This window comes from Mustelus asterias, chromosome 7 (assembly GCF_964213995.1).
Source record: "Mustelus asterias chromosome 7, sMusAst1.hap1.1, whole genome shotgun sequence".
Taxonomy (NCBI): Eukaryota; Metazoa; Chordata; class Chondrichthyes; order Carcharhiniformes; family Triakidae; genus Mustelus; species Mustelus asterias.
The window spans coordinates 123,182,528-123,199,019 of NC_135807.1; the positions used below are offsets into that span (position 1 = coordinate 123,182,528).

Genomic DNA, 16,492 nt, shown 5'->3' on the forward strand with positions numbered 1-16,492 from the left:
TGCCTTGCCCCCATCCACCTCCTTGGTCACTTTCTCAAAAAACTCAATAAGGTTAGTAAGGCACGACCTACCTGCCACAAAACCATGCTGACTATCACCTATCAATTCATTACTCTCCAAATAACTATAAATCCTATCCCTTATAATTTTTTCCAACATCTTGCCGACAACAGAAGTGAGACTCACCGGTCTATAATTCCCGGGGAATTCCCGGGCCTATAAACACCAAAATAGCCACGTATGCTATCAGGAGAAGAAAATGTGGCACTCAAGTACAATGTACAGATAAATGAAATACAAACAAAAAGCCCGAGAAACTTTCAATACAGCTTGATGACAACCAATCCTCATACTAGGTGCACTGGGATGTATAGTTTTCCCCCAGACTGCGTTTCTCTCTTGCTATTAATTACAAATACCATTCAAATAACTTTCACCTTCTGATTATTTAGGCTCAATTACTTCATGTTTGGAAAAGCTACATTTACTGGCATTCTATCTAGTTTTGTGGCTTAAAAACACGAAACAACAGACCAGAACTTCCGTGGAGTGTCAATCACCGCCAGACTGCCACTCTGCTCCTCTTTATTTAGTCTGGAGCTGCATATTTCTCACCCTGACTTCTGTCCCGGGCCTGATGAGAAATGTTCAGTGCAGCAACTCTGGAGTTCTTTAAGTAAAGGGCAACAGGGATGGGCAATAAATGTAGGTTGAGCCAGTGACACCCATATCCCATAAATAACTTTTTAAAAAGGAGTTGAGTATTTGCTGCATTTTTAAAAAATATATTTCAGGGTAATAGGCGAGTAGGATTTAGGCGAGTAGTGCGTGATAGGGTACAGGTAACAGAATATCAGATGAACCGAGGTTTGCGGAGTTTAGCAGATGCAAACCAGCACACTGAAACAGTCAAGTCTGGAGGTGACAAAGGTACAGATGTATACTTCCGGCAATTGATGGGCTGAGGCAGGGCGGTAGTGGGCGATGTTATGTAGGCTGAAGTAACCAGTCTTTGAGATGGATTGAATATGCACTTGAAAGCTCAGCTCAGGATCAAATGGCACACCGAACTTGGAAATGGTCTAGTTTAGTTTGGGAGGGGTTGGGGATGTGGCAGGACTCATTGGGAAGGGTATGCAGCTTCAGCCTGCAGGTTGAAGATTTTGGCTTTAGCCTTCTCAATGTTTAGTTGGAGGAAATTGCAAGTCGCCAAAAGACCGGGTGTCAGACATGCAGTCTTTCAAGAGAAATGTAGTAAAGACTGGATAGAGGTGGTGGGGAGGTGAGGCTAGCTATCAATGTATACATGTGTGAAAATTGCCCCATCTATGAATGCCACTGCCAAGGAGAAATGAGTGGTAGCAGGGCAAAGACAGGTCTTTGAGACAAGTGTGGGAACTACATTTGGATATGCAAGAGTGGAACCAAGTGAGGGCAGTCCCAATTAGCTGCATAACAGAGGAGAAGCAATGGAAAAAGATGATGGATCATGTTAACGGCTACAGAGGTTGAGGATGGATATTACAGTTAGACAAAATGTTGCTGGCTAGGGTTACTTTGGTACTGTAGGATTATTGGAAACCTGATTAGAGTGATTCAAACTGGAGAGATGGGCATAGTTGGAAGCATATGTATTTAGATTGAGGAATGATTACAGTTGTTTGAAAAAGCATGGGGACAATTGTTGAGGAGAAGCAACCACTGCAATGTCAGCTAACGTGGACTGGGAAGGGAAATTGTATACATGGATGAAATGGGAAGTGTGTAAAATTTCAAAACATAGATAGCGAAGGAACAGGATGGAAGACTACAAAATCAAGCAAATTAAACTGAAGCATCTGAATAGAGGCAAAGAAGAAATATAATATTGTGGAAATGAAAGACAAAGCTAAGAAGAAAGACCCTAAGCAGTGGGTAGCTGGAGGCAAGGGATTTAAAAAAGACCAAGAACAATCAACAAAGGATGAGAGGCAAAAACAACACTACATATGCTTACTTGTATTATATTGGCATTTAAACAGAACAAACCTGCAAGTTCATGGCATCCTGGTATGTTATTTTCAAGGCAGCTGGTATCTGAGAGTACACCAAGTGGTTATACTTTGGGATTAATCCCATGAGGTCAGAGATCTGCCGTATGACAATACTATAGGCTCGTGCCAGGCTGCTTGCTGATGTGAGGTAACTGCTGGAATTGCTCGCTTCCAGAGCTGCAGCTGCGGCAGCTGCACTAGTACTGATTGTAGCACTGCGTCGTAAGGTGGAAGGATCAATATAAATTAAACCTGCTGAGCCCCCTGAAATGCAGATAAATGATCAAGATCACAGTTCTCTATAAAATATTTACAAAGGAATATATACACCAAAAATAAGGTGTATTTTCCCACATCTACATCGCTTTACACAAGTTAAAATATTAGCCAGTTATAATAAAACAGTTTTCAATTAGAATGGGTTGGATTTTCTGGAGAGAATCAGGATCCTGACATTGAGACCATATGGGGATTCCAAGCCCACACATGTCGTCAGGGTGCCCAGAGGCACAACCTTTGAGACGTCAGACTTCACAGCCACATCTGTTATCCTGTTAAGGACAGCTTTCCTGAGGTGTGAGGACCAAAGGGTCTGTAGCAGAGAATGGTCTGCAGCTCCAACAAGAGAAAAGGGCACTGTGAAGGTGGAAAAGTGATTGTGGCCGCCTTCTGCGTATCTGAGAATAGAAATGGCCCTACCAGCCATGTGAGCCTTAGCTGTAGAGGGGGAATACCCCACAGTATTGTTTTTGTCTGCCGTCGTGGCCTTTCATCCTGGTGGCTCTTTCATGAGGGCATGGAGTCTCTGACTCATAGTTCCCGGTGGGCTGCCAGTAGGTTGCCTTCAAGGAGCTGATAGGCTTCACACTCAAGCTGGGGCGCCATGGAGCAGGCTATGAACTTCGCTCCCACACTACTCCTAGGAAAATCTCCTAGAGACGGGAAGATCTCAGAGGATGTGTCCTGACGTGGTTTCCCCCCTATTTTCCTGCTCCACCTGCCTCCAAACAAGTCTCCACTGGGCCAGGAAAACTCAGCCCAAATGTCTTTCTAGAGATTTTGGATCTGAAATTGAGCCACAAATAAAAATCTTTGGGATTAAGCCCTCTGGAATGATGTTATTGGGCTCGCCAAACAACCAATTACATTAAAAGGTTGGCACAGCCCAAAACATGGAGCAAATTAAAGATTGCAATATACACATGGGCTGAAGGAAGGCGCTAAATGTTCTGAAAGTTTTTCCAATTAATCACTTAAAATAACTCCACAAGTCAAAAATTAATTTTGTGGGGCAATTCTGTTGTTCAAATTTCTTTAAGCACATTACTGTTAAAAACAGTTGGAACCTTTTAAAGGGGTTTCAAAGGCCAATCTGGTGGAGGAAACTTGAATTTCTCACTGATTTCTGGCTCTGGGACTGGCCACAGTGTAGCCTATGCTGGAACTCTAGAGTAGCAAACTGCAACTTTAGGACTTCTGCACTAATTTGTACAAGTCCAATGTCTGGAGGCTGTGGTCAGTTTCAGAGTGATAATAACAGCAAACATGGACAGTTCACCTTTAACCCCATCCCCCAAAATATCCCCCCACCCCATCATGTTTTTCTGAATTTTCTGGCTCACCTGCAGGAGTGCTAGTACTGGATGGAGTGGTATTAGTTGACCTTTGGTTCTGGGTGCTGCGTACAGCCCATTGCATGGAGCGTGGTGCCTGTGCTGCACTGTTTGCGTGAGAACTGCTGGTGGTTCTCTCCAAAGGCTCATCCTGCAAAAATGTATCCTGCTCTTCATCATCACTCTGGCTGCTGCTACTGTCAGAATCACTGGAGTCATTGGATTGAGAGTCATCCTCTGAGAAAAATGCTGGAACGCTGCTGGCACCTTGGTAAGCAGATAAGTTATTGATTGTTCAGGTTAAACAGACAAGTAAGCATGTTCTGATAATTAGATTCAGACTGGTAAGAATGCCTTCTTTATACTTGGATAAAATTAAATACAATATTCACATGAAAAAGGTTTGCTTAAACTTCAGAAGGTTGAAAATATATACTTAAGAGCTTCTGATGATAACACATTGTGCAGATTAAACGTGCTTTTGTAAATAAAACGATTATTACAAAGCAGCTAAAAAAATCTGGATTAAGATATCCCATTAAAAAGTACCAGAACAAAAATGCACTTTCCACAAAATAAAAATGTTTGAATAAAAAGGTATGGAGCAAATAGCAATCGGCACTCTTCCAAGTGGCCTATTGACCAAGTTAACTTAGGCAGCAGTGGTTTAACATTTTGAATTTTAGTAATTTAAACCATTATAATTAAATCACCTGCTTCAGACCCTGCAGTAGCTGCGGTGACAACACTCCTGCGTCCACTGGCATTGTCCTGGTTGCTATGGTTGCTCTCACTGTCACTTTCAGTTTCTGCCGCCGCCAAGAGATCGAGTTCCATATCACTCCCTAAATTAGTCAAACAGATCATTTCTCAATGCAAATCATGAATGAAACACAATTATGATCCTTTCAAGCTGATTTTTAACTATCATTCTTTTAAAGGCCTTCAACGGCATCGAGTGTGTACACTGGTGTAGTTCATCTCCAACAGAAATCATTCAAGTACGCTGGATTAACAGGAAAGAATCTAAATTGATTTTCAGACATGCAAACAAAATGTTTAAAGCAAATTTCCCAGCACGGATAACCGGGGATTACTCTGGAGCAGGAACTCTCGATAATTAGTAGTTGAAAGTGATACATTTTACAGCACATTAATAATCAGGACTGGATATTTGTACATGATGAGAGTGTAAAGCACAGATTAATTACCATCATCATCATGTTCATCGTGCTGCCCTTCAGCCTCGGTATTTTCTTCACCCTGTTCTTCTTGCTCATCATGATGATCCTCTTCTCCCGCTACCCCCTCGACTACCTCAACCTGGAACACAAGTGCAAAATAAATTCTGAAAATCATGGTCATGCTAAAATCGTGCCCTTTGCTCAAGGAGCCATCGCGTTACAGGCTAATAGGCTGGAGGAAATAGATGTTCGGAGGGTGGATGTCCTGGCAGTTTTGAATAAACTGAAGGTCGTTAAGTCCCCTGGGCCTGATGAAATGTATCCTAGGATTCTTTGGGAGGCAAGGGATGAGATTGCAGAGCCTTTGGCTTTGATCTTTGGGTCCTCACTGTCCATGGGGATGGTGCCAGAGGACTGGAGAATGGCGAATGTTGTTCCTCTGTTTAAGAAAGGGAATAGAAATGACCCTGGTAATTATAGACCGGTTAGTAAGTTGATGGAAAAGGTCCTTAGGGATGGGATTTACGACCATTTAGAAAGATGCGGATTAATCCGGGATAGTCAGCATGGATTCATGAAGGGCAAGTCGTGCCTCACAAATTTGATTGAATTTTTTGAGGAGGTAACTAAGTGTGTTGATGAAGGTAGGGCAGTTGATGTCATATACATGGATTTTAGTAAGGCGTTTGATAAGGTCCCCCATGGTCGGCTTATGATGAAAGTGAGGAGGTGTGGGATAGAGGGAAAGTTGGCCGATTGGATAGGTAACTGGTTGTCTGATCGAAGACAGAGGGTGGTGGTGGATGGAAAATTTTCAGATTGGAGACAGGTTGCTCGCGGAGTGCCACAGGGATCAGTGCTTGGTCCTCTGCTCTTTGTGATTTTTATCAATGACTTAGAGGTGGGGGCTGAAGGGTGGATCAGTAAATTTGCTGATGACACCAAGATTGGTGGAGTAGTGGATGAGGTGGAGGTGGAGTGGTAAGCTGCAAAGAGACATAGATAGGATGCAAAGCTGGGCTGAAAAATGGCAAATGGAGTTTAACCCTGATAAATGTGAGGTGATTCATTTTAGTAGGACTAATTTAAATGTGGATTACAAGGTCAAAGGTAGGGTTCTGAAGACTGTGGAGGAACAGAGAGATCTTGGGGTCCATATCCACAGATCTCTAAAGGTTGCCAGTCAAGTGGATAGAGCTGTGAAGAAGGCCGAGAGTGTGTTAGCTTTTATTAACAGGGGGTTGGAGTTTAAGAGCCGTGGGGTTATGCTGCAACTGTACAGGACCTTGGTGAGACCACATTTGGAATATTGTGTGCAGTTCTGGTCACCTCACTATAAGAAGGATGTGGAAGCGCTGGAAAGAGTGCAGAGGAGATTTACCAGGATGCTGCCTGGTTTGGAGGGTAGGTCTTATGAGGAAAGTTTGAGGGAGCTAGGGCTGTTCTCTCTGAAGCGGAAGAGGCGGAGGGGAGACTTAATAGAGGTTTATAAAATGATGAAGGGGGTAGATAGAGTGAACGTTCAAAGACTATTTCCTCGGGTGGATGGAGCTATTACAAGGGGGCATAACTATAGGGTTCGTGGTGGGAGATATAGGAAGGATATCAGAGGTAGGTTCTTTACGCAGAGAGTGGTTGGGGTGTGGAATGGACTGCCTGTAGTGATAGTGGAGTCAGACACTTTAGGAACATTTAAGCGGTTATTGGATAGGCACATGGAGCACACCAGGATGATAGGGAGTGGGATAGCTTGATCTTGGTTTCGGATAAAGCTCGGCACAACATCGTGGGCCGAAGGGCCTGTTCTGTGCTGTACTGTTCTATGTTCTAATCTGCATTCATGTTTTCATCACCTCCCAATATGCTTCGCAGCTCCAGAATTAATTTTCAAGTGTAGCCATTGTAGTTTAAGAAAAAAACAATTAGCCTCTAATCAAAAAGCAGAATACTGGTGATGCTGGGAATCTGAGCTAGAAACAGAAAATGCTGAGAATGCGCAGGTTATGGCAGCATCTGTGGACAGGAAGTATCTTCTGTTTTTATTTCAGCCAGTTAACTTGTTGGCTACAGCAGAGTTGCAGAACACATTAACCACAAGCAACTAATTAGAAAGCTGGATATGGCAAATTGCTGAAAAGTAAACAAAAAACAGCAATAGTTGCCATCATTGGTCATGTGATCTTTAAAAGTGCTCGCACAGTGTACACGTTTCCTTCCAGCTTGTGTTTGTTGGTAAAACAGTAAGCAGAGTGCGCCAGTGTTTTTTTTTTGACTGTGTGCTTGACCTTCCTTGGATACTGAATGGTGGCAATGTTTGTTTGCTAAACATTTACATGAAGCGCTTGATCTGTTTTGAATATGTATATTCACTTTGCTTTCTACTGAAACTAATAGGCAGATTTTCAAAACTTGAAGGTAGGCCTAAAAATCTCAGGAACTAAAATGAAAAATTACTTGTTGCATTGTTCTCACAGGCAACTTAAGAACTCTGAAGCTGTTATATAGCAATGACAGAGGTACCAAAACAGCACCAGGATCAGAATTTAACCAAAACATTAACCTAATAATAACCCCAAATACGAGAGACATTACTGACATTAAGACAGCATTTGACCCAGTGTGGCATCAAGCAGCCCTAGCAAAACTGTGTTAATGGGAATCGGGCAAAACTCTCCACTGGTTGGAGTCATACCCTCAGCCAGAAACTGGACCAGCCAAGTACTATGGCTACAAGAACAGGTCAGAGGCCGAGAAATCTGCAGTGAATAACTCATTTCCTGACCCCACCCCCATCCCCCAAGCCTGTCCACCATCTACAAAGTATAAGAGTGTGATGGAATGCTCTCCACTTGCCTGCAGCTCCAACAACAGAGGAAGCTTGACATAATCCACGGCAAAGCAGTCTGCTTAATTGGCACCATATCCGCCACCTTTAAGATTGACTCCCTCCATCAATAGCACACAGTTGTAGCAATGTGTTTTATCTACAACATGCACTGCAGCAACTCACCAAAGCTCCTTGAAAAGCATCTCACCAAGAAGGACAAGGGCAGCAGATGCATGGGAACACCAACATGCTCTCCTCAAAGACACTCACCATCCTGACTTGGAATTGCATTATGATTTCTTCACTGGCGCTAGGTCAGAATCCTGGACGTCCTTCCTAACAGCACTGTGAATGTTTCTATAATACTATATAATACCGTAATATATAACTGTGGCAATTCAAAACAGCTCCCTACCACCTCTCAGGGGCAACTAAGGGTGGACAATAAATTCTGGATTAGCCAGTGAGGCCCTCATCCCATGAATGCAAATTAGATAGATTGAGGTGAAGACGACATTTTGCAAAAGACCCAAAACAATCCTGCACATCCATAAACATTTCTGTACCTGGGATATTACAAGAATTTATGAAGTGTTTTTACTACTCTACCATGACTGTCACTTAACACACAAATTAATACGTTTCTCACTTGGGATGCCACTTGCAATCCTGAAGCTTCACCTGGTTGTTACTCTCAGCTTTTATTCCCCCTTTCAAATAGTCCACATGTCATGCACTGCAAAGCTATCTTTCCCTCCTTGAATATCTTCAACAAGAAATCTTTAGAAAACCTTTTGGGCAAAGAAGCACTCAAATAAAACAGTTAATAATTCACCTTCCAAAATATTTTTTCTATTCCCTTAACTAAAAATAAACATTTCCAATTACTCATTTGAGATTTGCAAATACTGTAACTCAGATAACATACAAAAAATAATTGTTTATAGCTGTGGTTTTGAGAGGCCCAGCGTGTAATCGGAAAGGATCAGGTAACTTGCAACTTTAATGATATCCAATGAGAATCTTTAAGGCTTGGGGTAATCCCATTTATAATGTCTTCATCCAACATCATAATGGTCTCATGAAGCTGGAAGATAAGTAACTGAATGGCTAAACCTCAAAACTTTTACAGTGCAGAAGGCTATTAACCCAGAGTCTGCACTGGCTCTCCAAATGAGCAATTCACCGAGTGCCATTCTCCTGCCTTCTCTCCAACTCTGCCTCTTTTTCAGATAACAATACTTTGACTGAACCTCCCACTCCCACAATCTCAGACAGTGCATTCCAGATCTTAACCATGTGATGCTGTTGTTTCTTTTGCCAATTACTTTAAATCTGTGTTCACTCATTCATGACCCTTTCACAAGTAGGAATAATTTCTCCCCATCTACTCTGTCCAGGCCCCGCATGATTTTGAATATCTCAATTAAAACTCCTTCCAGCCTTTTCTTCTGCAAAGAAAACAGTCCTAATTACTCCAATTTACCTCAACAACAGAAGTTCCTCATCCCTGAATCATTCTCATGAACCTTTTCTGTACTCTCTTTGCACCTTGGCTAAAGTGCAGTGCCCAGAACTAGGTGCAATAGTTTGGCCTCAGTCAAAGTACAGTCCCATATATAAACTGCTTTGCTCTTGCACTCTATGCCCCTATTAATAAAGCCTACAATACTGTATGCTTTATTAGCCACTCTCTCAAACTGTCCTGCCACCTTCAATGGCTTATGCACACGTACATCCAGGTGCCTCTGTTCCTGCACACACTTTAGAATTGTACCCTTTACCTAATATTGTCTCCCCTAATTCTTCCTACCAAAATGAATCCCTTCATATTTCTCTGCATTGAATGTCATCTGTCCGCAAAAATTCCACTAACTTGTCTATATCTGTTTGAAGTTCTATGCATCTATCCTCAGTTCACAACGCTTTCAAATTTTACATTATCCACAAAATTTGAATTTATATACAACATATCAGGAAAAATGAGGGTCCCAACATGTACCCCTGGGGAAATCCACTACAAATCTTCCTCCAACCCAAAAAAAATCCGTTAACCAATACTGTGTTTGCTGTCACTCAGTCAATTTTGCATCCATATTGCTACTATCCTTTTATTCCAGGAGCTATTACTTCTCTCAAGTATGTTGCGTGGCCCTGTATCAAATGCTTTTTGGAAGTCCATGTACATCACATAGTATAGATAGTATTCTGTGACTTGATTTCTGTGTCTGTGCACTGTTGGAGAACAGATATCCACTCCATCTGACGAAGGAGCTGTGCTCCGAAAGCTTATGGTATTTGCTACCAAATAAACCTGTTGGACTTTAACCTGGTGTTGTGAGACTTCTTACTGTGCATCACATCAACAGCATTGCCCCCCATCAACCATGTTAACTTTCAAAAAAATAACTTCAGCAAGTTTGTTAAATCTGAGGCTTTTTCCACGATGTGGTCTCCAGGTCCAAAGACGGTGTACAGGATTAGAAATTTCCAGAACGCTCTTCTCTTAAATTGTGAGGATGCCTATTATCATATAGCCTAATTGAAGTCTACATCAAAACGTGCCGAATGTGGCAAGGCACACATTGAGGAGTCTATTTGGGGAATTTGAATGTTTCTCAGTATACTTTGTTTGTACTCAAACATTGTGGGTCTGGATAAGGAGGTGGCAGTGTTGATATTTTTAGTTCACCATAAATTCTTACTCAACTATGTACCAAATAGACTTACCTCTTCCACATCCGCTGTCACAATGTCATCTTGCTCCTCATCTCTGCCACGAACAGGCTGTGACTGGCTGATGTGTCTCTGCTGAGGATTGCGAATGATGTATGAAGACTGTGACTGGCTAGAACTGCAACAGATGATGGATTACTAGAACATAAATATGTCTGCCTCCAGCTGAAATCACTTAGCTGAAAAGAATCAATTGCTCAGTCAACAAAAAAAACGACAGTGGTGAAGTTACCTGCTGGATTGATCAGAGGACTGCCTTGGAGGAAGCGGTTCCACTGAGAACAGTTCTTCACTGCCTTGCATAGCATCTAGACTGGTGCTTGCCAAGGTAAAGGGAGCTGTTGGGCGTGCGATGCCCATTCTTACAGGAACAATGAGCGATTCAGCTACATTACACAGTTCTTCTACGGCATAGGGTAACAGAGCCTGGAATACCCGCTTACATTTGCCAATTGGTTGAGGTACAAAATTGCTACAAAAGAATGGAAAACAATTGTTTAAACATCACAAGTTCATTGGGTAGCATAAACCCTCAGTAAATTCATTGTAAAGACAATCCAAATACTTGCTTCAATTTCCTCAAATATGCAAGCATTTGTGGTACATGTAGTTGTACTAGTACAACACAAGTCTTTCACATTCATGAATAACTAAGTACAGGGACATGTATTGATTCTACCAGGATAAAATTGGTTAGTTTAACAAAACATTAACATACACTTTCACAGCAAATTTATAATTGGTAAGTAGGCTAGGGTGAATAAACACTTTTGCTTTAGTTCAGCAAGATTAACGTTGAAACATTTTTTTCTGAAACACATTTAACTAGCCAGACGATCTGAAGCTTTTGAGAATCTGCTCAATAAGATGCATCATTTCAAGCTACAAGATAGATGAAAAAAAGGTTGTCATTACTTCTGTAAGTAAACATTTTCTTACTTTTTTTTCTTTGATGAAGCCATTTCGACACTAAGTATGACAAACACTCTCGCCACTGAGCGTAGAAATCTCATGGTGACGGTGATGGCTTCTTCTCGGCGTCCTGGGGTATATTTATTCTGTAGCTCCTTCACCAGTGTTCCAAGTAAAGTATCCAAAAGCTTCACAATATTTAAAGAAAAGATTCAATATATTACAAAGTCTGTTTATACTGTTGATACACATTTGAAAGCACCATGAAGGAAAAGCAAGAAAGCAGATCTGTTCACCGAGGTGATATTTAAAAGAATTTGATAAAGCAAAGCAGTTCATATCACCACCCAGGAATACAATAAGAATTTCCAAAGTCAAAAATACGCTATCCCAATATACTTGTGTATAAAAATACCCCCATACAACCCCAATAAACTCTTGACAGTTAATTGAGCGCATCTTGAATAAACATCATTGCATTGTTGCACTGAAATTAACCTACAAGATATTGAAGAGCTAGCTATCTGCCCTGTGCCAAAATACTGAACTCATTGCTAGACTTTCAAAGTACTTACCAAAATGTCAGCTGTACACTTTACAATGAGGCAGTGTGTAAAGCAATCTAGCCGGATTGTGCCACTTTGTTGAGATAGGTATACCTGCTCTTCTGGTAGCAGATGAGCTATCCGGCTGCTTGCACTGAGCCTAAAATAGAAAAGAAAATCAGTTTTTCCTATGCTTTCACATGATATACAATGCATTAACCAAGTAGCTTGTCTTATCTACTTACGGGTCCTTGCTTTCCTGTGATCCAAACATGATCATAGATTTCAATGCATTCCAGTCCTGAAGGACACGCTCCAAAGCCAACTGAGCAAATCTAGGAGGCTCCAAATCGTGGTCAGGCATATCAGAATCTGAGGGGTAATAGAGCAAAAGTAATAGATTTTACATTGCTATTAGTAATACACATCCACTCAAAACCAATAAAACCTGACCAAAGATCAATGTCTCAAGCATAGCATTCATCCTTATGTTGTACTCCAAAAGCGCAATGCTCTAATCACTTAAATAGTCAACGGTTGAACTGGTTGCAGTCTTGAATCATGCATTCAAACCATAAATGCAAAAGTAGTATTGAATTAAAATTTGTTCCATTGTTAATACTGCATCATCACTCAAAATAATCAAATATTGAATTTTTTTAAAAAAGTGTGAGCTTATTGGATCATATCCATACACGCCATTTAAAATGCAATAGCTGAAGTAAATGGATACTGAATTCTTGTCCTAATCTCATTAATTAAAAATTGAGGGAATTCTGCAGTTGTGACAGTAAGAGCAAGCATTTATGCAGCTCCCGTGTGCAGGCAGATGTTACAGAATACTTTTAAATAGCAGTAGTTTTCAACTGTTCCCGTTACTTGACAATATCATATAATTTCATTGAGCTTTCATGTGCAAAGGAGAGTGAAGACAAAACTGATGTTTTCAGTTGGATACCGCAGAGGCACAATGGTAGATTTATGGACACCAGACCAACATCTAGTCAGAGATGAGAGCCATGGCAACACAATTCCACATTTAAACCCAATGTCTTTCAGCCTCCCTTACCCTTCTTTCAACATCTTTAACCCTTTAAACCCCACCTGATCCAGTTTTTGGTCACCCTTCCTATTTTGGTGCACTGTAGCTTGACATCCATTTCTGTTTGATTATACATCTGAAACTCGAGACATAATTGAGCTTGAAGGACAACTGCCCTTGAAGAATCAGAAGCACGGAGCTGCTAAGGATCTGCTTTCTGAAAACAAGTAGCAAGAGGCATGTAACAACCTGGGTGGTGCACTGCACTGATTAATAATTCAGGATGTTGGATTTTAGAGGCACAGGAGTATTGGCATGGACCTTGAAACAGGTCATTTGCGCTTACAAAAAAATCATCGAAATGTGTAATGGAAATAAAATTTAAAAATGGGACAAAAATGCGCCATTTTTGAGGGATTAGAAATTTCTTTTCTACTCTTGCTCCGTTCTGTAGTTTTATTGCTTGCAAGCTGACAGTTCAGAATCAAATACCCAACAGCAGTTGAAAAGACATTCCCAAAGCTTTAAAATGCAGCTGGAAATTGATAGCGAATGGTTACTTCAGTTGCAAATAATTGTTATTTGTTGACAATTAGATGTTTACTTGCATAAGTAATTATGATGTGGAGATGCCGGCGTTGGACTGGGGTGGGCACAGTAAGAAGTCTCAGAACACCAGGTTAAAGTCCAACAGGTTTATTTGGCAGCACGAGCTTTCGAGCGCTGCTGAACTGATGAAGGAGCAGTGCTCTGGAAGCTCGTGCTACCAAATTGTGAAGTTGTATGAACTAAGGAATAGCATGATGGGAAAATTGGTCAACTATTTGAAACAATACAAGCAAGGCTGACTCCGCATAACTTAAGACTGTATGAGTAAATAAAACAAGATAAGGTCAGGGATGAAGGAGTCGCCGACCTTTTTCTGTTCCATCAAAAGACAAGATAAGGGAATGAATGATGAGACAAAAAGTTCTAGGAGGTCAGCAGGTTATGACATGATTAATGACATTGCTTATGATTCTATTACTAATAGAATTCCTGAATATGCTCTGGTCACGCAAACTGATAATGATTATGTATAAATACTGAACTGATTCTTTGTGTAATTGCGGACTTGAGGAGGAATTAGCAAGTTGTACCAACTGCTCTCTGAACTCAAGTTTTCAGCCAAAACTGCATGCAGTCTTTCGTAAATAAAGACTAAGTTATTTAGTCAGAACAAATTTTGCTGAGTCTTTCTATCACAGTCAAGAAGCAGGAAAGTTTCCACTTCAACAAAATAAACCTGTTGGACATTAACCTGGTGCTGTGAATATGTAATTATATTAGCCAGTACTGGATCATCCAGTCAGCAATACCTCCTAAACGGGAATAAAGGAACATGGGTGCCGGTTACCTTATTGGAGATATTCGCCAATTAGTTTCCACACAGATTTGAACAATTTCTCTAGGAACAAATTTCTCTAAATACGTATATAAAATGTGAGTAGTGTTTATTGGAAAACAATACTTTATATTGAAAGAATTCTTCTCCCTTTAACCTTGCAAATAAAGAACATTTGACCCTCTCCAAAAAATCGGGTTTTTTTCTCCTACTTTCCTATAACAACCTAAGATGCAGCAAATGAAATCTTCATCAAATGGGATCGAGAATAATCATCCACAAACACTAACTAGAAAAATTCTTTAATTTATTCACTGGATCTTTTAATGACTTAACTTAACCCATAATTTTATATGCAGTACAACCAGCTTTCAAAGCACTGAGGGAAGACTACAAAAAATTCACACATTTGTACTTTCGTTCTCAAAAAGGTGGCCCACAAATTGCACAAACCTTCAACATTTGCGGTCTTGCGGTTCCTGTCCTCCCTAATTCGTGGTGGTCGATACTGGCAGTGCTCCACAGTTTGCCTAGCAACTGTCTGCACTAGAAACAGTAACAGGTGTTCACCCCTGAAAAAGTTTAAACATAGATGAAAACATGTGAAATGCAAAAAAGACTTGCATATGATGTGGCAACAATGTTTTAGTGCACCAATTTGAAGAAACCGGTGATAAAGTAATGCTGTGGCAGCCTTAAGAGGAAGGTTTAGTAGAGTTAGTTCTACTTAACTTCACGCTCACAAAACAAATTTTTCAAGACTTTGCCCCACAGTTGAGAAGCGACACAATTTGCTTCTGTGCTTAAAGGAACTGTTATTGGAACTTACTGCTCGTGTCAGCTTCTGGTAATTCTGTCTCTTTCAGGTCAGCAGCAACTGTACTTCAGAATTATTTCATCGGGACTAAAATTTTTTAAGAGTTACTGAGCTGCTACATTAGAGTGGACCAATGACTACACAGGTCAAAAGACTCAGGTTTGTTACTGGAGAAGCTGTGCAAATTCTACAGAACCCTGAGATTTTCTCAAGTCTGGTTCGTGCTACTCATTTGATTGCATTTAAAATCCACCTCATTCTGTACCTGATGCTATAGTTGTTAGAGGAAATAGAATTAGAGATCCCTGTGGAACACCAACATTCTTGCGATAAGAATCAACTTCCAGCAAAATCAGCCGAATCTTATTCTGAGCTTCGCAATTTTGGACATCATGCAAAATATAAGCACTGGGCAAGTTCATGACATACAATTTTTAATGCCAGAGTTAAAAGAAAAGATAATCCCGAGGCTAGATCTTGGCTGATCGATACAGAAATGTATAATATCTGATTCGAGCAAAGTTATATCTTCAATACTTCAGATGATTCCAATATTATGAATACAATTTTTTTCCACAATCACAATGATACAGCTCAATTTCACAAATCATTGTAACCACTACAATGTAGCTCGTACACAAATTCTATTCTTAGTGATTTCTGCCATTTAGTTCAGATCTAGTTTTATAGCTTCTTCATTCTAAATACTTACCTGCTATTTGGCAAAGTCACAAGGTTGGTTGTAGTAAGGAGCCTATACAGCAAATCAAGACGAGCAGACTTCTGTCCTGCAATCAATGTTTTACACTTGCACTTCTCCCAGCAGTCGCAGTATGCAGTAGGGGATGTCCTTTTCAGCCTGAAGATAGAATTCCACAAAACAAAGTTATAGGATTTTGGGTTGAGTGAATCTGAAATTACCAATTTGAGCGTTTGTTTAGCCTGATCTTGCGAAATGACACCAATGGCAATGTTAACGCTGATATAGGAAGAGAACTGAAGAACAAGTAGCTGCATCAAAAACTTGAGACTTTGAGACAGAGTGGGGTACAGACAGTGAGACTTCAAGATAGACAGCATTAAAACAGTGAGGCCTGGAGGTGAGCAGGGTTAGCCACCGTCACCGGGAGTCAGAGCCCATGCTCAAAGAAAAATAGAGGTATAACATCACAGGGAAGCAGGGTGATTATTTTCTATTTATCTTACCTAAATGAGGGAATTGTGATCAGGATAAGTAGAACATTATTTGAAATAAGAATGTAAGCACAGGCAGAATTAGAGGCATTAAATAATATTCCATAAGTGAGTTATTAGTGGCATTAAATACATTTTCATAAGTGATTTATTAGTTAATTAAAATGCTATAAAGATAGCAAGGGAAGTGATGTGTTGCAACTGC

General features: G+C 40.6%; 1 protein-coding gene across 7 annotated transcripts in view; it reads right to left on the reverse strand.

Moving 5' to 3' along the window:
• The window catches only part of ubr5 (ubiquitin protein ligase E3 component n-recognin 5), a 148,595-nt gene that overhangs the window by 26,630 nt on the left and 105,473 nt on the right, over window positions 1-16,492 (reverse strand). For all 7 annotated transcript variants that reach the window (XM_078216736.1, XM_078216738.1, XM_078216734.1 and 4 more), the window contains 11 exons: window positions 15,806-15,952; window positions 14,730-14,848; window positions 12,096-12,222; window positions 11,881-12,010; window positions 11,333-11,493; window positions 10,626-10,865; window positions 10,388-10,511; window positions 4,858-4,969; window positions 4,360-4,491; window positions 3,656-3,913; window positions 2,029-2,297 (listed from right to left, as the gene is read on the reverse strand). In XM_078216736.1, coding sequence (XP_078072862.1) covers window positions 2,029-2,297; window positions 3,656-3,913; window positions 4,360-4,491; window positions 4,858-4,969; window positions 10,388-10,511; window positions 10,626-10,865; window positions 11,333-11,493; window positions 11,881-12,010; window positions 12,096-12,222; window positions 14,730-14,848; window positions 15,806-15,952 — 1,819 coding nt within the window. The remainder of the gene's footprint in view (window positions 1-2,028; window positions 2,298-3,655; window positions 3,914-4,359; window positions 4,492-4,857; window positions 4,970-10,387; window positions 10,512-10,625; window positions 10,866-11,332; window positions 11,494-11,880; window positions 12,011-12,095; window positions 12,223-14,729; window positions 14,849-15,805; window positions 15,953-16,492) is intronic.